Raw genomic sequence first — 22,727 nt, forward strand, 5'->3', positions numbered from 1 at the left:
AGGTTGAGCACTGATGTTGGGCGATTAGGTCTGGCTAATAGTTGGTGTTCCAATCCCAAAGATGTTCGATGGGGTTGAGGTCAGGGCTCTGTGCAAGCTAGTCAAGTTCTTCCACACCGATCTCAACAAACCATTTCTGTATGGACCTCGTTTTGTGCACAATGGCATTGTCATGCTGAAACAGGAAGGGCTTTCCCCAAACTGTTGCCACAAAGTTGGAAGCACAGAATTGTCTGGAATGTCATTTTATGCTGTTGCGTTAAGATTTCCCTTCACTGGAGCTAAGGGGCCTAGCCCCAACCATGAAAAATAGCCCCAGACCATTATTCCTCGTCCACCAAACTTTACAGTCGGCACTATGCATTCAGGCAGGTAGTGTTCTCCTGGTATCTGCCAAACCCAGATTGGTCCGTCAGACTTCCAGATGGTCAAGCGTCATTTATCACTCCAGAGAACGCATTTCCACTGCTCCAGAGTCCAATGGCGGCGAACTATACACCACTCCAGCTGACGCTTGGCATTGTAATCTTAGGTTTGTGTGCGGCTTCTCAGTCATGGAAAACCCATTTCATGAAGCTCCCGATGAACAGTTCTTGTGCTGACATTGCTTCCAGAAGCAGTTTGGAACACAGTAGTATTGCAACCGAGGACAGACAATTTTTACTCACTTAAAGCACTCCCGCTCTGTGAGCTTGTGTGGCCTACCACTTCGTGGCTGAGCCGTTGTTGCTCCTAGACTTTTCATCTTCACAAATACAGCACTTACAGTTGACCAGGGCAGCTCTAGCAGGGTAGAAATTTGATGAACTGATGTATTGGAAAGGTGGCATCCTATGACGGTGCCACGTTGAAAGTCACTGAGCTCTTCAGTAAGGCCATTCTACTGCCAATGTTTGTCTATGGAGATTCCGTGACTGTGTGCTTGATTTTATACCTGTCAGCAACGAATAGCCTAATTTGAAGGGGTGTACACTTACTTTTGGCCATGTAGTGTCCTTTTTTTCGTACTGGTCCCCCATGGGAATTGAACCCACAACCCACCCTGGCATTGCAAGCACCATGCACTACCAACTGAGCGACACAGGACATTTGGGATGCAGCCCTAGCCTCCAACGGCTTGCGATAGCATCTTGTAAAATACAATTTGGTGCCGACTGCCTACGGCTGGAGCATTTTGATGGGACTTCCAGGGATTCTAGATATGTGTGCCAGTGCCACTGGCGGTGTTTCAGTAAACATTAGTCTTTCTTTTACAAACAAGATCTGGGCTGTGGGGAGGCTAGAGAATCAGCTTTCAGAGCTTAGGGGATGAGGGGATGGATGATGCTCTACAGTTTCTGTGTGTATGTGTGTTAATTAGAGAATAAGCTTTTTGTTTTATGTAGTGTGAGAGGGGGATGTCTGGGGGGGGGGTGAGTGTGTGTGACAGAGGTACCCCCCTCTTTCTGTTCCTAAGTCTCCATGGAAACGATAGAGCTAAAACAACAATAATTTGCACAACAAGGAACAACGTGATATGATATTAATTTATTGACAACAGCAAACACTCAGGTACACCTGTCACGCCCTGACCTTAGGGAGCCATTTTATGTCTCTATTTGGTTTGGTCAGGGTGTGATTTGGGTGGGCATTCTATGTTCTGTTTTCTATGTTTTTGTATTTCTATGTTTTGGCCGGGAATGTTTCTCAATCAGAGACAGCTGTCTATCGTTGTCTCTGATTTGGAATCATAAATAGGCAGCCTTTTTCCCTTTTGTCATTGTGGGAAGTTGTCTTTGTTAGGGGCGCTATGGCCCTCGTAAGCTTCACGGTCGTTTTTGTTATTTCTTGTTTTGTTGGCGACATTTTAACAAATAAAGAAAACGCTCACCACTCTGCACCTTGGTCTTCCTTGAACGACTGCTGTGACAACACCACTAATATAACATCACTATTTCTCAGCGGAAAAACGTACCTTGATTAGACAAGCCATATTCACATACAGTTTCATTGTAAAACGATATACAGTGCATGTAAAAGTACTCTCAGAACTGAGGTACAGTACAGGCTCTCATGTAGTGGTCATGTGCAGTACCAGGTCCCATACAGTGTTACACAATGTTAAGTGTTACTGTATTACAAAGTACTAGGCAGTATTAGATAACAAAGAGACTGTTCTACTGACTTGAGATCTTAGTAGATGGTTTTAGATCAGTGGGCTAACCCGATCTTGAATCCCGCAAACAATTACAGTTCAGTCACATGATCACAATAATTCTGTTATTAACTCACAATTATCTGATTCTTCATACATTCCATTTCCTTTTTCAGTAATTTACACATTAGAGATTTTATCACAGAGAGCGGAGGGAAGTTGTGAGATTGAGTGGTGTCATTTTTCTTTCTTTGTCTCTCTTGTGATTTGCAACAACAACACATTGCAATCTGACATATTGCTGTTCTCTTCAATAGTCCAGGGGAATCTCCACACTCCTCAGGAAACCATAGCAATGCATCATGTTCTCTTGCATTCACATTCCAGCAAGGATCTGTAGCCTAACGGCTGCTAGTGGTTGCTCACCCCCTGGTGTCTTAGCACTAGTAGACTTCACAGGTACACAGAAAACCTGATGGATTATTGAAGGGCTCTGGCTGCTGTTCTCACAGACATTGCCCTCCCAGAAGGCCCATAATAACAGAGAAATGCTCTCTGTGACTCCTTGGAAGGCAGCCCTCCTATAGTTATCTTTTATTTTTCGAAATAGGTTCTGATTCCATTCCAGGATGTTTTGCAAACATGTACTGTACACCCCGGAGCACTCCACCACCTCCTTCTTCTCCTCCTTCTCCTCCTTGGTCCTCCTCACTCCTCCTCCTCATCCTTATCCTTCTTTCTCCCACACCCAAATGCAACAGAATTGAGTCACACACCTTGTGAGTCATTGTACACACACATTGAGAGAGACAGAGACAGATTGGCCACCCACTCAGATAGTGTGATGAAAACACAACTGGTTGTATAATAGGTGCTCAGTTCCCCGTAATGTTCATAGACATAGCCTGCGTCCCTATGTAGCCCTATGGGCCCTGGTCAAAAGTAGTGTACTACATAGGGAATAGGGTGCCATTTGGGACGCGTCCCTAGATCCAATGAACAAATGGCAGTGTGTGACCTCATTCCAACTCAGATACAATATGTAACATACGCCTACTCTACTCTGTACTGTATAGTACACGACAGAACCTCTTTAGTATTTTTAACTGACACTCCACCTTAAACCTACACAAAGAGGCTTAAGTACACTAGACTCTCAATATCATCTTCTGTCAGTAATGTTTGACATGTGTATGCATAACCCATTTAGAGTAGACTGTAGTGAATTATATCATTTATGTGCTCCACTGTTACTAAATGTGGCAGCAGAGGCATATTATAACATATCCTAGCTTACCTTGTTGAAAAACATTCTTGTTCACGTCCTTTTAAAAGTAACATTTTCGGAAGCAGTAAAAAAAAAACGTGTTTTTAAAAATCTGATTTGTAATGTCAATTCAAATCAAATCAAATTGTATTTGTGACATGCTCTAAATACAACAGGTATTAGTAGACCTTACAATGAAATTCTTACTTACAAGCCCTTAACTAACAATGCAGTTCAAGAAATAGAGTGTGGCGGGAGGTCAATGTAAATAGTCCGGGTGGCCATTTGAGTAGTTTAATTGTTCAGCAGTCTTATGGCTTGAGGGTAGAAACTGTTAAGGAGCCTTTTGGTCCTAGACTTGGGGCTCTGGTACCACTTGCTGTGCGGTAGCAGAGAATTGCGGTTGTGATTCAGTCAGTGGCTCACTTGTTCCTGTGGCCCCTATGGAACCTACATGCAAATGCACTGGATTATCTTTAGTGGAGAGCTGTCCCTGTGGTTACATGTGGTTGACATTATAGAACAAATCACACATTTCTCTCAGACTGTAGGATTCTCTATGCCTGTTTTAACGGCAGATTAAGCCAGTGTGTGTTTGGTTATCTCTCTCTCCATCGTTCCCTCGTCCTCTCTCCCTCTCCATCATTCGTTATCTTATGAGTTCATTGTAAGAAACCTCGTCTCTAATATCCTAATCAAAATCTACCTTTATTTATTCATCATCAGTCCAGGACATCACCAACTGTTTGTGTTGCTGTGCTGTATAAGGACATTAACTTATTTTCAGCTGTAATGTCATTTTCCCTTCTCATCAGGTGATTTTCTTCAGAGAGAACACAAACTGCGTTTGCAAATAAATTGAGTTCAAAAGCGCAAAGATCCAACTTGTTTTAACTACCTCAGACCCCGAGGTACAGTATATAGCCATGACTGGGACTTCTCAAATCTGCATTTAAATTGAATTTGGTCTGTTATTAGATTTTCTTCCTGAATTGTTTGGTGCATGGCTGAATCAATGGCTGTTTCCCAAACGGCACACATGCCCTTTATAGTGCACTACTTTTGATCATGGCCCAAAGAGCTCAAGTCAAAAGTAGCTCACTTGGAATTAGGGTGCCATTTGGGATGTATACAATGAATGTTCATCCTCCTCCTAGACATCTTAATAACTACACTGTCTGTCCTCTAGTCTGGAATAATAAATAGTTGGATCCTTTCATAGCCTTGTAATAATCACAGAGATGCCTAAAGAGGACTGTCTAATATCTTGTTAGCCGGTAGAGAGGCAGGAATGGACAGCTGATATTTTGGGACACAGACATGTATTTTGTTACAGACCCAGACAGGCTGAGTATGTGCCTAACATTAAGTTCTTCATTTATGTGGATGAACTGAACTGTTTTATAGCCTAAACCCTGGTCATATCTTAGCCATTTTAACCAGCATCCGAATGTCACACCCTGACCTTAGAGATCCCTGTTTATTCTCTATATTTTGGTTAGGTCAGGGTGTGACTAGGGTGGGTACTCTAGTTTTTGTATATCTATGTTTTCTTTTTCTTTGTTGGCCTAGTATGGTTCCCAATCAGAGGCAGCTGTCTATCGTTGTCTCTGATTGGGGATCATACTTAGGCAGCCCTTTTTCCCACCTTCTGTTGTGGGATCTTGTCTTTGGTTGTTGCATGTGTTTGCACTCCTAGCTTTACGTTCGTTGAGTTGTTTATTGTTTTTGGTGGAGCATTTAAAATGAAAAGAAAATGTACGCCTTTCACGCTGCACCTTGGTCATCTTTTAATGACGGACGTTACACCGAATTCACTCACGCAATGGTAATTCTGTTCTGTAGGTGAACTACAGTATGCTAAAATATTAAACTAAAGATTAGTCCATTTTAATTACATCATTCAACTTTTTAATTGCTTTTTAAGAAGTAGGTGCTCCGTGGATATATATAAAGTGTGAAATCCGTCGTTTTCCGGGGAAATGGAAAGATGAACCAGGTCTAGAATAGCACTGAATTAACTGTTTATATTCTGTAACTCTAAATGGAATAGAGGAAATCTACATGCTATATACAGTATATTCCATGAAAGAATAATCTAATAATAATGAGAAATAATATGAGATTACACAAATACTCAAAGCAGGAATGCCCTCAGTGTTCCAGTTCAGTGGCCAGGCCTTCTCTCTGGGGTGTCATTACTCTGTTTTATCTCAAAGGGACACCTGGACTGGCCCGATACTCCATCAACCTGTCTGTCTATATCCCATATGGCACCCCATTCCCTACATAGTGCACTGCTTTTAACCAGCGCTCACAGGGCTCTGATCAAAAGTAGTGCACTATATATGGAATAGGTGCCATTAGAGTTGCACACTTACACTACCCAGCCTCATGTTGATAGGTATTATTACCTGTATTTATCTGTGAGATGGCCTGAGTAAAATTAAGTTGCCCAAAGACACTGATTTAAGGTTAGTTTGGCTTTTTCCCTCTAATGGTTAAGGTTAGGATTTGGGGAGGGCAATCTGATCCTTGATCAGTGCCTAGGGGCAACTTCTATTCCTAAACTAACAGTGTTATACACAATCACTGTAATCCTATCATTTTATTCCCCCTACCTAGAGATATGATATGATTTCACTGGCCCTGTAAAACAACTGAAGGATAAAGGCACATTCCCTTTCTGAGATTAGATTCCTATTTCTTTTCTCCTATTTCTATGATAATGCTATTCTTAGAAACTTCTCAGCAAAAATGATTTTTTTTCTCCATTTTATACTTATTCCCTATTTCAAATGGACCTTTCTTGTATTTCCTTGATATCAAATCCTACAGGTGGTCTCATTGTTGAAAGCCTAATTGAATGACTACAGTGAGCGTGGTGTACAATGATAAGTAACCATTGATGTTTCTGCCTTGTTGTTCATGTGCCAGACTTAGAGAGAGAGCTAGTAGTGGAGAGAGCGGTGGAGGCAGAAGAGATCTAGCTGTGTGGTAACACAGAACCTCCAAGGACCTCAATAGAAGATGTATACATAACACAAGGGGGGTTATTCAAGGCAGGGCAGAATAGTGGCGTTTCATTTAATTTACTGTACCAGCAGGACTCTTAGCATCCTTCCTCCCTCTCAGGACCCAGATTAGATGATGAAACAGACATGAGAAATACTGGGGTCAGGATTATTTAAATATCTATCTCTTTCTAACTGACTCCATGTCTCTCTCTCTCTCTCTCTTTCTCTCTCTCTCTCTGAAACTGAAGAATCGACTCTGGCTGTTTGAGAAAGCATCAACAACTTAGAGAGAATAAATGAGACATTGAGGATCTCTGCAGTTACTAGCTAGGTTTCCATCCAACTGGCGACAGATTTTCATGTGAATATTCTGAAATCCGCATAAAAACGATGTACATTTTCCCACCAGAGATGTGTTTCCATCAAATTGACATTTAAAAAGGCAGTACATTGAGAATGTGCCCCCTCTGGTCTTGGCACGTGCTCTCTAGCCAACAGCTGGCAGATCCACTGCGGGTAGGACAGCCTACATGATGACATTATCATGGACAAAAGAGAGAGATTTATTTAATTTATTAAAAGGCAGCCAAGCATCGATCATCATGTCTCCAGAATAAGACTCTCGATAATTATTGGAAAGGAGCATCAATCACTGCGTGCCTTTTCCCACTTTGTGAAGTTCATCATAAATATTATAACCCCCCCAAAATGCTAACCTCCCCTGTTATTGGTAATGGTGAGAGGACATGTTTTGGAGGCATGATTTTGTGCATCTGTAACTTTCTCACTCATACACAATTCATTCATGTTTATCTGTAATCCTGGTAGCATTCACATTAAAAGTATTCTATTTCTATTCACAGTAAAAGTGACTCCATTCATTTCTATTGGGCACAGCATAATCTGAAACACAACCAAAACAAACCGCAAATGTATCCAACGAGTTTGTAGTGTCACAAGCTTGATATAGTCATTGCATGCTAGAAATATGGGACCAAGTACTAAACCTTTTACAATGTAAAATACAATAAGTGAATTTATCCAAATACTTAAAACACCTTCAAATGGGGGGACTAGATACATAAAGTTCATTCATTTCTCAAGAGTATATATTTTTTTTAAACACACCTAAAAACACTAGATACAATATAAGTACAATCCCGTTTCTTTCAATCAATTAAACAAAGAATACTCATTACAATTGAACATGAACATCAGTGTACAAAAAAAACGAGTTGCTCTGTTAGTCTTTTGGTTGTTGGTTGTTGGCTATTTGTGGCAGTCTCTGATCATTATTTTTCTGTAGAGATAATGCAGCTGGTTTTCCCCCAGAAATTCACCTGATGTTTCAGAGTAACACATGTTTAGAATTCTCCTCTTGAGCTCTCTGGTACCTACTAACCATTGATGGTACAGTTTCCCAGGTAACAGGACTTGGCTGTAATCATTCTGTTCTCTGAATATTGATGAGCCATTTTGAAAGGACTTGAGCGCTAAAGCAAAAGTCAATATTTATCTCAACTCGAGTACATCTCTCTCAAATGACATTCTAATGAATAGAACTACAGAACCAGGAACATTGGACAAACATACTGTATTTACAATACATATTATTGAGATACATTACTTCAGAACAGGAATCAAGTATTCCACATGTGTTCATCTGAAGTAAGCTCATTATTTGTATCAAAAGGCCCACACAGACACGACATGCTCACAACACATTACTACACACACAGCTTCACTCTCTCACCAACACAGAAATCAAAAAACATGTGGACACCATTGCAGGTACACCATTACAGACACATCAGTTCTTTCATCTATTTGTAATGACTAGCCCTGGCCTGGACAGAGGCAGCTGGTGAGTGTTGTAGTGTGTGAATGAGGGGCAGGCAGGCAGTAGACTGGCCTCCAGAATCAAGTTTCCAGCAGCCAAGCGGGATAGTAATTACTTCCTGAAGGAGCCTAACCTCTGACCTGTCACCACTCCACGGGCCTTGAAGACCACCCTGTCATGTTGCTGATCACAGACTAGACAGACCCAGCAGTAGTGTTCTAGTGTGAGACTGTGAACGAGGGTCGGGCAAACAGGCCTTGGCAGAGTTTTTTGGCTGAAGGCTGACCTCCAGCCTCCAGCCTCCAGCTTCTAACCTCCAGGCAAACAGTAATGACCTCCTTAAGGGCCTAACCTCTAACCTGTAACCTCTAACCTGTCCCATCCAAGGGTCTGGAAGACTGGGCCGACTGGTGGACTGGTCCTGGTAGAGGCTGTGATGGCTCTTCCGAAGAGTTACTATGCTGTTGTACCCAAAGCTAATACCATGATTGCGTGCAAAATGGTTTTGGCAATAACTCACTGTAAATAAATGAATCTGAGCAGTAGAGTCATGCTTCAGAGCACAATCTAGCCTGTACATTTATGCTCGAAGACGTTTATTTTAGCTCTATCACATTGTGTTCAGATCTATAAAAGGTTCATGACAACACAGTTGTGTTTGTTCTGATAAGAAATGCATCAAAAATTGTTATTGGAAAAGAGAGTGCCCTGTTCCTGTTCTTATGGTCTGCTGTTGTTCCTGGTAAGGCTTTGTAAACGTTAGCTCCAAATAAATCACTATGAACTGGGAGGCCAGTTTCAAATGTCTAGTTGGGTCTCGCATGTGTTTCTCATCTCAAGGTCTTTATTATGGGTTAGCAGAATGACCATGTTTGAGTATGTAGCAAGGTAAAAAAACGCTTTTCGCTTCCAACAATACACATTGTCATTGTAACAAGTCATTTAGATATGCAGCTCAGTTGGTAGAGCATGTCGCTTGCAACGTCAGTATAGTGGAATCCATTCCCAGGACCACCCATACGTAGAATGCATGCATGAATGTAATCGTTTTGGATAAAAGCGTCTGCTAAATGGAATATATTATTGTTATGTTGTACAAGTTCTGACTGATGCAGTAATAATGTGGTGAGCGTCTCGGGTGTCATACATTGAGTCATGAGTAATAAAATAATCCAATGAAAGTCAATCCTGTTTAGGTCATTTCTTCCTGGGAAAAGGGATTTTTATCCTTTATTGTTTCATGACGTCAGACATAGTATTCTACCCAGTCATTTTCATATGTTGTGGTGTTAGATCCAAGTGAATTAAACTACAGAATGTGTGGACATTAGCAATTTAAGGTGTGTGCCATAGTGTAGAAGGCCGTACTTAAGACGTTTCATTTTGACAATGTGAAGCGCATGGCATGAAGTTGGAAAAGACAGTCTGGACAAAAAGTTTCAAATTATTTCTAACACATGAGCTACAGTATGCACAAGTTACTGATTGTGATGCTGTTGTTTATTGGTTTCTTGGTCTTCGGGTTGATGATATGATAGGTTTTTGCCTTTCATAATGTTGGGGACAGTTGCCAATGTTATAATAAATGGACAGCAGACGGGTAATTCCACAATAATGGAATTACGCCAAGGCTCCGATTTTTCACTTAAAATGTATGCCAAACAAAAAGTATTGATTTCAGAGTTTTAATAAAACATACAACACTGTGCACAAGGACTACTTTTAAAAATGTACACAGAACATTTTACAAAAACACATTTACAGGGAGAACTGTGCAGATGCAAAGTTTGGTAACAGAATTTTTGTAAAAATATTTTTTGTGCCCACGTTGTGTCTACGTTTTCCAAAAGCTCTTAAATATCTGCTCAGTATTAAGATTCACCTGGACCAAATCTGAACAAATCATAGACGTCTATGTTTCACAAATAGAGTACAGTACACTACAGTAGAGTTTAGTACAGTAGTGTACAGTACAGTAGAGTACAGTAGAGTTATGTTCAGTACAGTACAGTATAATTTAGTACAGTAGTGTACAGTACAGTAGAGTACAGTAGAGTTTAGTACAGTAGAGTACAGTAGAGTTTAGTACAGTACAGTTGAGTTTAGTACAGTAGTGTACAGTACAGTAGAGTACAGTAGAGTACAGTAGAGTTATGTTCAGTACAGTACAGTAGAGTTTAGTACAGTAGTGTACAGTACAGTAGAGTACAGTAGAGTTTAGTACAGTAGTGCACAGTAGAGTTTAGTACAGTATTGTACAGTACAGTAGAGTACAGTAGAGTTTAGTACAGTACAGTTGAGTTTAGTACAGTAGTGTACAGTACAGTAGAGTACAGTAGAGTTGTGGCGAAATCTGCACGGAGCCTTCACCGTGCACTGCCACTTTAAGAGCGCATGAGCAGTAAGGAAGGAGGAAATAAAGAGAGCTCGTTCAGCTCTTTGGGGAGGGGCTCTTTGGTGGCGCGACAGTTTGGTTGTGTGTGCTGTGCTGCAGAAGTGTTGTTTGTTTTCAGCGTGTGTAGTTTATAGAGTGTTTAACTCAATCATCGGTGTAATCGCTCTAGGTCGTGGTTGTTTTCGTTTGGGACCACGCCCGTTATGGATCGCATGGATTAGTAGCAACATTGTTGCGAAGCTTTAACATACAAACCAACAAACCATCGGACAGTCAGACAGTACACCTGCACACCTGAAGACCACAGCTAAGATCTCTCTTGTTCTCTTTCTCTTTTTCTCTTCCCTCTATCGTTCCAGTGCTTTACCCTGCAACAGACTCTCTATTTTTCCAATGCACTTCCTATTGAAGTTCATTAGAGCTGGACTATTATTGCCCTGCCAGAAGTATTTGGACATTTTAGTTAAGAGGGAGGTTGCTTGCAAGTTGTGTATTGTTATGTGAACTGTATTGAGGTGTACTAATGACATGTGGCCGAGAAGACTGTGGACATTTTTAAGGCCTTTGTTGTGTCGATGAACACCCCCCACATTCATACCCTCTGCACTCATCCACTAGAAAATAATACAGATTATTGCAAATCCTATGTTGATGACTGGGTTCGTTCTTGTATGAAGTTGCTGTTGATTTGCCCTGCCATTATTAGTATTAGTATTATTGTATGAGGTATTCTTGTTTGGGTTACCCCTGTGCTGTGATGTGGGTTTTATATGGTGTGTATTCTCTTTTCTCTCCACTGGCTATCTGGTAAACAGGCTACACTCTAGGCAGTCTCTTCTGCTGATGTGTGTGGGTCTGGTAGTGGTACTCTCTCTATTCTACTCTTCTCCTTTCGGCATGGTTAATACCTGCCTGGCGCCCGAACAAAATCTTTCTTTACCCCTCTCTAATAAATACCGCTACAGAGTTATGTTCAGTACAGTACAGTAGAGTTTAGTACAGTAGTGTACAGTACAGTAGAGTTATGTACAGTACAGTAGAGTTTAGTACAGTAGTGTACAGTACAGTAGAGTTCTGTTCAGTACAGTACAGTAGAGTTTAGTACAGTAGTGTACTGTACAGTATAGTTATGTTCAGTACAGTACAGTAGAGTTTGGTATCGTAGTGTACAGTAGAGTACAGTAGAGTTATGTTCAGTACAGTACAGTACATTACAGTAGAGTTATGTTCAGTACAGTAGTGTACAGTACAGTAGAGTACAGTAGAGTTATGTTCAGTACAGTACGGTAGAGTTTAGTACAGTAGTGTACAGTACAGTACACTGGAGTTTAGTACAGTAGTGTACAGTACAGTAGAGTACAGTAGAGTTATGTTCAGTACAGTACGGTAGAGTTTAGTACAGTAGTGTACAGTACAGTACAGTAGAGTTCAGTACAGTAGTGTACAATACAGTAGAGTACAGTAGTGTTATGTTCAGTAAAGTACAGCATTGCTTGCTCTTTTGGGTTTTAGGCTGGGTTTCTGAATAAACACTTTGTGACATCTGCTGATGTAAAAAGGGCTTTATAAATACATTATATTGATTGATTGAGTACAATACAGTACATTATGGTTTGTAACTACTATGATTTCTCATTGGTGCCAATTCAATTGCAGAAATTAACGATTTGGTATCAGAATTTCGAATTATAATAATTCAAAATTGAAATGAGTAAAAACACTATAACTAATGAATAGGTCATAGGTCTACTTTTACTTATTACTTCTATGAACTTTCATTATCATCCCTCCTCATGAGGGACAGAAATATGAAAATATCTTATAGATATGTGGGTTTTTGGTAATGGAATTTCAAGGCATAAGGCAATATTTCTTTAACTTACAGAAGACAGAAACATTTATCCAGAACTAAATATAATATTATGTTGATAATAGTCTGCAGGGTTCATTACTTCAACGTGATCGTGTTTTGATGTATTTCTAATTTCCTTTTAAGACTTTTTCTGCTATATGTTTTCTAAGACCCCTTTTCCATCTGTTTGACCAGGAATCAAGGCCTTTTTCTCATTCCAAATTTTTGGGATGGAAATTGGTTGAAAAATGTATATATATGCCATTAAAAAAAAACATGGACTCTTATCTTTCATTTGACCCCCAATTTGACATGCTCCTATTTACTTCACATGTTGGTGCTCATGGGTCCTTTTACATGGAAATGACCAGACACACAAATCAAATTATGAACAACTCAATTCCAAACAATTGAATTCCTATCAGCAATGGAAAAATCTAAACATGTAAGATTAGAGGTTCTAACCATGTCTCCCATGACAACACGATCATGAGACAGTATAGTTTGCAGTATTACATTACATCTCTATATATTATATAAAGACAAAACCCTCAGTAGAGCTTCATCTCCATGTTAAACATTGGTTTCATCCCAGTGATCCCCTGCATAGCTTTATTAAATCACAATGTCTCTTGATGGAGGATATATTTCTATGAAATTAGCTGGAAGAGTATCCCTGCTGTGTCAGCGCGCGTTGATATTTTACGTTCTCTTGGCATCGAACACAGTATGATTTAGTATGAAGGGAAATTTGAAGCAATAGCTTGATGTTTCTTTTTTTTGAGAAATGTTGTTCATGTTGAATCTCTGACAAGAATATGAGCACCTATTTGAAGTTAGTGTGTGTGTATGTGTGTCAGCACTTACACACACAAGCTGTCACTTATGGATTTCTGAGATAGACTCACTCATCATTTCACATGCCATTAAATCTCTACTGAGATTAACTCTTGTATGCAGACACACACACACACACACACACACACTCACACATGCACACACATGCACACACACATGCACGCACATGCACACACACGCATAAAACATGCATAATATGGAGGGAAGTTGAAGAGAAAAGAGCTTTGAATTCTGTGTCGATTATCTACAGTAGTGCATAGCTGGTTAATGTCATTCTTTATTTTGGTCTGGGTCCATAGGCTTCTGTGTGCATTAAGCTTTTATATTTTATATACAGAGTATGAAATCCTGAAGTGAACTGGCAATATTTTCCTTTGAAATATACAAAGTAGATATACACAGATATGACTACGATACCAATGAACTGCCTTGCATCAGGTATGATCTGTTTCTGGGCTCAAGACCCAGTCCCAGCCATAGAAGTATTCTCCTAGCTCCATTCCCTCTGCCCCAACATAATGTACTGCATCCTTCCTCCAGCCAGCCCACCTTCCAGGCTGACTCACACCCCAGCACACACACACCACATCTTACCCCAGCCTATGAGCGCATAGAGACATTTTTCTGCTTAATTTAAGACATGATGAGTTACTTTCCACTATTCTCTGCCATAGCGCTCACAACAGCCACAGTGTACAGTGTATTTTCTCTGCCTGTTAGCTCCTCGTGTGTGTTATGTATGGTCCTAGTGCTATGAATATAATTTTTTTATTTTTTATTTAACCTTTATTTAACTAGGCAAGTCAGTTAAGAACAAATTCTTATTTACAATGACGGCCTACCGGGGAACAGTGGGTTAACTTCCTGTCAGCTCACGGATTCTATCCAGCATCCTTTTGGTTACTGGCCGAACGCTCTAACCACGCACTAACCTGCCACCACTAGATCATACTGCCCTCATCTGAAAATGTGTTAATATTTCTCTTTCTCTGTTTTTCTCTTTTCCTTACTCTTTCTTTCTCTTTCCCTCTCCCTCTCTCTTTCCATTGTTCTGTCCCTTTTTCTCACTCCTCTCTCTCTCCATCCTTCTCCCCCCCCCCCCCCCCTCCCCTCTCTCTATCTAACTATCTCTCCGTCTCCAAAGGAAGTTCATGCCATAGCAACACACTGCCTGCGCTGGTGCGGAATCAGTCTCTGATGATGCAGTCCGCTTTGGATATGAAACCCTTTATGCCCTTCCACCAAGTGGACACCTCCTCCTCTAGTGTGGGACTCTTCCCTAATTTTAACACGGTAAGAAATTGCTGCTTTCATCTCTTGTTAGTAATGCTTTCCCGAGCCAGAACACCCCATAGGTTACTGCCCTATCTCCTTTTTTTGTAGTGTGAGGCAGATTGATGAACAGGTACAGCCACTGGACTGGGCGCTAGTCCACAGGTACAGCCACTGGACTGGGCGCTAGTCCACAGGTACAGCCACTGGACTGGGCGCTAGTCCACAGGTACAGCCACTGGACTGGGCGCTAGTCCTTTCATCTCATGTATTTGTAGTTTATTGTCACCATTATTGATTCATGAATTCTAAATGGCTTAGGAAATTCTTCCTTTTCCCTTCACAAAGAATCTTAATGGCAAATGCACAGGGAAAGAGAGAGAGAGAGAACAAACACTGCAGTCCCACCATCAAGGCATCGATTCCAACCCTCCAAAACTGAGAGGTGGAAACAAAATCTATTCTTGCTTTTATCTTGCCAAAAACACATCTCATGCTGATAGTTGATGTGGCAGGTGTAAACATGTCATGACCTGAAAAATCCACTGAGAGAGTTAGTCAAAGAGTTTCTATGAGTGTTTAACTCTGTGTTGGCTGGGCTGTATGCTCCAACCATAGAATCACTAAAACAGACATTTCCATCCAACGTTTTGTGATGGGTGGACCGTTCTATTTACATTTTATTTCTATGTCTCCTCCAACCTGCAAAGTCAGTCAGAACAGTGTCCTGTTAAAAGGGACTGAGGTAGGCAGCAACAGGAGGACTGCTCATGTCTGTGTGACTGTGATTCCCAGGCCTGCCATGGTCCGATGTGACAACACTCTTTGGAACAGTTAGTGAGAGCCTTGCCTGTAGTCACGGAAACCTGTCAGGAACACTCTGACTCACAGCGCTAGTCTCTAGCTCAGACCTGGGTTCAAGACACTACTCTAAATAATTTCAAATACTCTATCTGTGCTTGACTGAGGTTGTCTGTTTGCATAGATCCAATAGAAACACCTGAAACATCCAAACGCAGTCAACCTGGCACTCCAGTCAAGGCTAGGGAAAATGCTCAACAGTATTTTAAAGATTTGAACGATTTCAAATAGTATTTGAACCCAGGTCTGCTCCAGCTTAGCTCAGCTGAGTCCAGTGTGATTCCATTGGCTGAGGCAAAGACACATCTAAACCAGACATAGTGTCTCTACTGCTGTCGTTGACTATTAAGTGGTAGTGCACTAAGTTGATGAGTTCATGTTGGTGAGAGTGATGTTGATTATATACACCGTGACTGTAATGATGACACCAAAATTAAATATTGTCCAAAAGTTCATCTGGGGACATTTATTTTTAAAGATATTTTGAAGAATATACTCATTGCAGAATTACAGTTTTTACCTTTACATTTTAGTCATTTAGTGACTTACAGTTAGTGCATTCAACTTAAAATAGCTAGGGGGGACAGGCACATATCACAGTCATAGTATGTACATTTCCTCAATAAATTAAGTCAGAGAGACCAGAGGTGTTGGTGTGTAGGGTTTGAACATAGCCTGAAGGTAGGGAAGGGCAGTTCCTCTTACTGCTCCGTAGGTAAGCACCATGGTATTGTAGTGGATGCAAGCTTCGACTGGAAGCCAGTGGAGTGTGTGGAGGTGACGTGGGAGAACTTGGCAAGGTTCTTTGCCCTCTGGGAGGGGGACACAGTGGAATTGTCAAGTGTGATGGAGAAGTCGTAGAGCAGGCAGGACTTCCCCAAATGGCAACCTATTCCCTATTTCCTATATAGTGCATTACTTTTGACCAGGGCCTCATTGTATAGGGAGCAGGATGCATCCATCATCCTTCTGTTTTGTATTTGACCTTTATTTAACCAGGCAAGTCAGTTAAGAACAAATTATTATTTACAATGACAGCCTACAGGGAAACAGTGGGTTAACTGCCTTGTTCAGAGTCAGAATGGCAGATTTTTACCTTGTCAGGTCGGGGGTTCGATCTCGCAACCTTTCGGTTACTAGTCCAACACTCTAACCACTATGCTACCTGCCGCCCCACACGCTAATTTTTGTCATTAGCTTTACTTCACTGCTTTACTGTAGCAAGATAGCTATTTACAGTACAGTGCTGTGTTGGCGGTAGCCTACTCTGTGTAAAAATAAGTTATTTGACTTGGCAAGCACGAGCTCTAAGGGTAGATGACAGGTTTTCAACATTTCCCACAGTGTAATGAATAATGCACAATACACAGTGACAGAACAGAAACAGAATTTAGAATAAGTTTAGTTTATTCTATTGAGGTTCTACAGTTTGTTTATTTGTGTGCAAACAATGGAAATACACTAGAAAAAAACAGCAGTGACAACAAAACAACAATTTGCTCCAAAGCTTGACTGTGACATTAGAATCCTATCTAGTCTCACTGAGGAGCTTTTCTATATTCTCCCATTCAGAAACATGACTACGACAATCAAGATTCCCTCTTGAAAGTACTACATCACTAGCTTGGTCCCAGATCGGTATGTGCTGTCTTGCCACTCCTACGGTCAATGTCACAACAAACACAATGACATAGGGATTGCCAAGACAGTACATACAGATCTGGGACCAGGCTACTACATCACAGAATCAAAAGGCTTTTCCTGTCCAGGCATTTCACTCTAGGTTTGCATCCCAAATGGCACCCTAGTCCCTATATAGTGAATTGGGCTCTGGTCAAAAGTAGTGCACTATATATGGAATAAGGTGTCATTTAGGAAATAGGCTGATATTAGCAAAATGGGGATTAACAGGTTCCAAACGACCACCCCTCATCACTGTCAAACGCTCCTTAAAACACACCTGGCCCGGGTATCCTGGAAGGATATTGACCTCATCCCGTCAGTCGAGGATGCCTGGTCGTTCTTTAAAAGTAATTTCCTCACAATCTTAAATAAGCATGCCCCTTTCAAAAATGTAGAACTAAGAACAGATATAGCCCTTGGTTCACTCCAGACTTTACTGCCCTTGACCAGCACAAAAACATCCTGTGGCGGACTGCAATAGCATCGAATAGTCCCCGCGATATGCAACTGTTCAGAGAAGTCAGGAACCAATACACGTAGACAATCAGGAAAGCAAAGGCTAGCTTTTTCAAACAGAAATTTCTATCCTTGATCTCCAAAAAGTTTTGTGACACTGTAAAGTCCATGGAGAACAAGAGCACCTCCTCCCAGCTGCCCACTGCACTGAGGCTAGGTAACACGGTCACCACCGATAAATCCATGATAATCGAACATTTCAATAAGCATTTCTCCAAGGCTGACCATGCTTTCCTCTTGGCTACACCAACCACGGCCAACAGCTACGCCCCCCCCCCCCCCCGCAGATACTTGCCCGAGCCTCCCCAGCTTCTCCTTCACCCAAATCCAGATACCAGATGTTCTGAAAGAGCTGCACAAACGTACAAATCAGCTGGGCTAGATAATCTGGACCCTCTCTTTCTAAAACTATCTGCCGCCATTGTTGCAACCCCTATTACCAGTCTGTTCAACCTCTCTTACGTATCGTCCGAGATCCCTAAAGATTGGAAAGCTGCCGCGGTCATCCCCCTCTTCAAAGGGGGTGACACTCTAGACCAAAACTGTTATAGACCAATATACATCATGCCCTGCCTCTCTAAAGTCTTCAAAGCCAAGTTAAAAAACAGATCACTGACCCCATTTCGAATCCCACCGTACCTTCTCCGCTGTGCAATCCGGTTTCCGAGCTGGTCATGGCTGCACCTCAGCCATGCTCAGGGTACTAAATGATATCATAACCACCATCGATAAAAGACAGTACTGTGCAGCCGTCTTCATCGACCTGGCCAAGGCTTTCGACTCTGTCAATCACCGTATTCTTATCGGCAGATCAATAGCCTTGGTTTCTCAAGTGACTGCCTCACCTGGTTCACCAACTACTTCGCAGACAGAGTTCAGTGTGTCAAATCGGAGGGCCTGTTGTCCGGACCTCTGGCAGTCTCTATGGGGGTACCACAGGGATCAATTCTCAGGCCGACTCTTTTCTCTATATATATTAATGATGTTGCTCTTGCTGCGGGTGATTCCCTGATCCACCTCTACGCAGACAACACCATTCTGTATACATCTGGCCATTCTTTGGACTTTGTGTTAACTAACCTCCAAACGAGCTTCAATGCCATACAACACTCCTTCCATGGCCTCCAACTGCTCTTAAACGCTAGTAAAACTAAATGCATGCTTTTCAACCATTCGCTGCCTGCACCCGCCCGCCCGCCTAGCATCACTACCCTGGACGGTTCTGACCAAGAATATGTGGACAACTACAAATACCTAGGTGTCTGGCTAGACTGTAAACTCTCCTTCCAGACTCATATTAAACATCTCCAATACAAAATCAGATCTAGAATCGCCTTTCTATTTCGCAAACAAAGCCTCCTTCACTCACGGCGCCAAACTTACCCTAGTAAAACTGACTATCCTACCGATCCTCTACTTCGGCGATGTCATCTACAAAATAGCTTCCAACACTCTACTCAGCAAACTGGATGCAGTCTATCGCAGTGCCATCCATTTGTTACCAAAGCCCCTTATACCACCCACCACTGCGACCTGTATGCTCTAGTCGGCTGGCCCTCGCTACATATTCGTCGCCAGACCCACTGGCTCCAGGTCATCTACAAGTCTATGCTAGGTAAAGTTCCGCCTTATCTCAGCTCACTGGTCACGATAACAACACCCACCCATAGCACGCGCTCCAGCAGGTATATCTCACTGGTCATCCCCAAAGCCAACACCTACTTTGGCTGCCTTTCCTTCCAGTTCTCTGCTGCTAGTGACTGGAATGAATTGCAAAAATCGCTGAAGCTGGAGACTTATATTTCCCTCACTATCTTTAAACATCAGCTATCTGAGCAGCTAACCGATCGCTGCAGCTGTACATAGTCCCTCTGTAAATCGCCCACCTACCTAATCCCCATATTGTTTTTATTTACTTTTCTGCTCTTTTGCACACCAGTATCTCTACTTGGAACCAATATCATCATCACATCATCATCTGCTCATTTATCACTCTGCTAAATTGTAATTACCTCGCTACTATGGTCTATTTATTGCTTACCTCCTCACGCCATTGCACACACTGTATATAGACTTTCTTTTTTTTCTATTGTGTTATTGACTAAAAGCTTGTTTATTCCATGTCTAACTCTGTGTTGTTGTTTGTGTCGCACTGCTTTGCTTTATCTTGGCCAGGTCGCAGTTGTAAATGAGAACTTGTTCTCAACTGGCTTACCTGGTTAAATAAAGGTGAAAAATAAAAATAATACTAGCTCTGTAACATGAATGCTTAAATGCAGGAACTGTATCAAGTGCTGCATGCAGTAGCCTGATCCTAGATCTGTTTGTGCTATCTTGTCAACTCCTTCAAGGAGTTGAAAAGCGATATCCCAAGTATAAATACACTAAAGTACACACACTAAATTGCAAAAAAAAAATGAGCAAAATGTGTATTTTTTTTTAATCTTTCTGTGCATTCTCAACCTCACCCAGACCGAACTTCCACAACTGGAAGACATTATGTTATTGGCCATAACCCAACCCCTGTAGGTGGATATAGAGTTGCCTACCGTTATCAGTAATCCAGTAGCAAAGTCACAGTACAGCCAAACCGGATGCAAGACACCCAAGCCAACTTTTTCTTTATCTTTCCAACAAGTCCAGAATGCCGGCGAAGATGGTTGGAATTTGCTGGGAGAGTCGCACCTTTTCAAAAGTAGTCACCTCATTTTACCAAAGAGAGCTTCTCAACTGCAGGAATGGTGGAGACCAACATGCAGAAAACGTCTATGGATGAAAGAAACCATCAAATCAAATCAAATCAAATCAAATTTTATTTGTCACATACACATGGTTAGCAGATGTTAATGCGAGTGTAGCGAAATGCTTGTGCTTCTAGTTCCGACAATGCAGTAATAACAAGTAATCTAACTAACAATTCCAAAACTACTGTCTTGTACACAGTGTAAGGGGATAAAGAATATGTACATAAGGATATATGAATGAGTGATGGTACAGAGCAGCATAGGCAAGATACAGTAGATGGTATCGGGTACAGTATGTACAAATGAGATGAGTATGTAAACAAAGTGGCATAGTATAGTATAAAGTGGCTAGTGATACATGTATTACATAAGGATACCGTCGATGATATAGAGTACAGTATATACGTATGCGTATGAGATGAATAATGTAGGGTAAGTAACATTTATATAAGGTAGCATTGTTTAAAGTGGCTAGTGATATATTTACATCATTTCCCATCAATTCCCATTATTAAAGTGGCTGGAGTTGAGTCAGTGTCAGTGTGTTGGCAGCAGCCACTCAGTGTTAGTGGTGGCTGTTTAACAGTCTGATGGCCTTGAGATAGAAGCTGTTTTTCAGTCTCTCGGTCCCAGCTTTGATGCACCTGTACTGACCTCGCCTTCTGGATGATAGCGGGGTGAACAGGCAGTGGCTCGGGTGGTTGATGTCCTTGATGATCTTTATGGCCTTCCTGTGACATCGGGTGGTGTAGGTGTCCTGGAGGGCAGGTAGTTTGCCCCCGGTGATGCGTTGTGCAGACCTCACTACCCTCTGGAGAGCCTTACGGTTGAGGGCGGTGCAGTTGCCATACCAGGCGGTGATACAGCCCGCCAGGATGCTCTCGATTGTGCATCTGTAGAAGTTTGTGAGTGCTTTTGGTGACAAGCCGAATTTCTTCAGCCTCCTGAGGTTGAAGAGGCGCTGCTGCGCCTTCTTCACGATGCTGTCTGTGTGAGTGGACCAATTCAGTTTGTCTGTGATGTGTATGCCGAGGAACTTAAAACTTGCTACCCTCTCCACTACTGTTCCATCGATGTGGATAGGGGGGTGTTCCCTCTGCTGTTTCCTGAAGTCCACAATCATCTCCTTAGTTTTGTTGACGTTGAGTGTGAGGTTGTTTTCCTGACACCACACTCCGAGGGCCCTCACCTCCTCCCTGTAGGCCGTCTCATCGTTGTTGGTAATCAAGCCTACCACTGTTGTGTCGTCCGCAAACTTGATGATTGAGTTGGAGGCGTGCGTGGCCACGCAGTCGTGGGTGAACAGGGAGTACAGGAGAGGGCTCAGAACGCAACCTTGTGGGGCCCCAGTGTTGAGGATCAGCGGGGAGGAGATGTTGTTGCCTACCCTCACCACCTGGGGGCGGCCCGTCAGGAAGTCCAGTACCCAGTTGCACAGGGCGGGGTCGAGACCCAGGGTCTCGAGCTTGATGACGAGCTTGGAGGGTACTATGGTGTTGAATGCCGAGCTGTAGTCGATGAACAGCATTCTCACATAGGTATTCCTCTTGTCCAGATGGGTTAGGGCAGTGTGCAGTGTGGTTGAGATTGCATCGTCTGTGGACCTATTTGGGCGGTAAGCAAATTGGAGTGGGTCTAGGGTGTCAGGTAGGGTGGAGGTGATATGGTCCTTGACTAGTCTCTCAAAGCACTTCATGATGACGGATGTGAGTGCTACGGGGCGGTAGTCATTTAGCTCAGTTACCTTAGCTTTCTTGGGAACAGGAACAATGGTGGCCCTCTTGAAGCATGTGGGAACAGCAGACTGGTATAGGGATTGATTGAATATGTCCGTAAACACACCGGCCAGCTGGTCTGCGCATGCTCTGAGGGCGCGGCTGGGGATGCCATCTGGGCCTGCAGCCTTGCGAGGGTTAACACGTTTAAATGTCTTACTCACCTCGGCTGCAGTGAAGGAGAGACCGCATGTTTTCGTTGCAGGCCGTGTCAGTGGCACTGTATTGTCCTCAAAGCGGGCAAAAAAGTTATTTAGTCTGCCTGGGAGCAAGACATCCTGGTCCGTGACTGGGCTGGGTTTCTTCCTGTAGTCCGTGATTGACTGTAGACCCTGCCACATGCCTCTTGTGTCTGAGCCGTTGAATTGAGATTCTACTTTGTCTCTGTACTGGCGCTTAGCTTGTTTGATAGCCTTGCGGAGGGAATAGCTGCACTGTTTGTATTCGGTCATGTTACCAGACACCTTGCCCTGATTAAAAGCAGTGGTTCGCGCTTTCAGTTTCACACGAATG

At 42.3% G+C, this 22,727-nt stretch overlaps 1 protein-coding gene across 3 annotated transcripts in view; it reads left to right on the plus strand.

Moving 5' to 3' along the window:
- Positions 1-22,727, plus strand: part of LOC139380798 (zinc finger protein 385B-like) — a 168,798-nt gene that overhangs the window by 96,082 nt on the left and 49,989 nt on the right. For all 3 annotated transcript variants that reach the window (XM_071123831.1, XM_071123832.1, XM_071123833.1), the window contains one exon: positions 14,508-14,656. In XM_071123831.1, coding sequence (XP_070979932.1) covers positions 14,508-14,656 — 149 coding nt within the window. The remainder of the gene's footprint in view (positions 1-14,507; positions 14,657-22,727) is intronic.

This window comes from Oncorhynchus clarkii, chromosome 22, assembly GCF_045791955.1.
Source record: "Oncorhynchus clarkii lewisi isolate Uvic-CL-2024 chromosome 22, UVic_Ocla_1.0, whole genome shotgun sequence".
Classification (NCBI taxonomy): domain Eukaryota; kingdom Metazoa; phylum Chordata; class Actinopteri; order Salmoniformes; family Salmonidae; genus Oncorhynchus; species Oncorhynchus clarkii.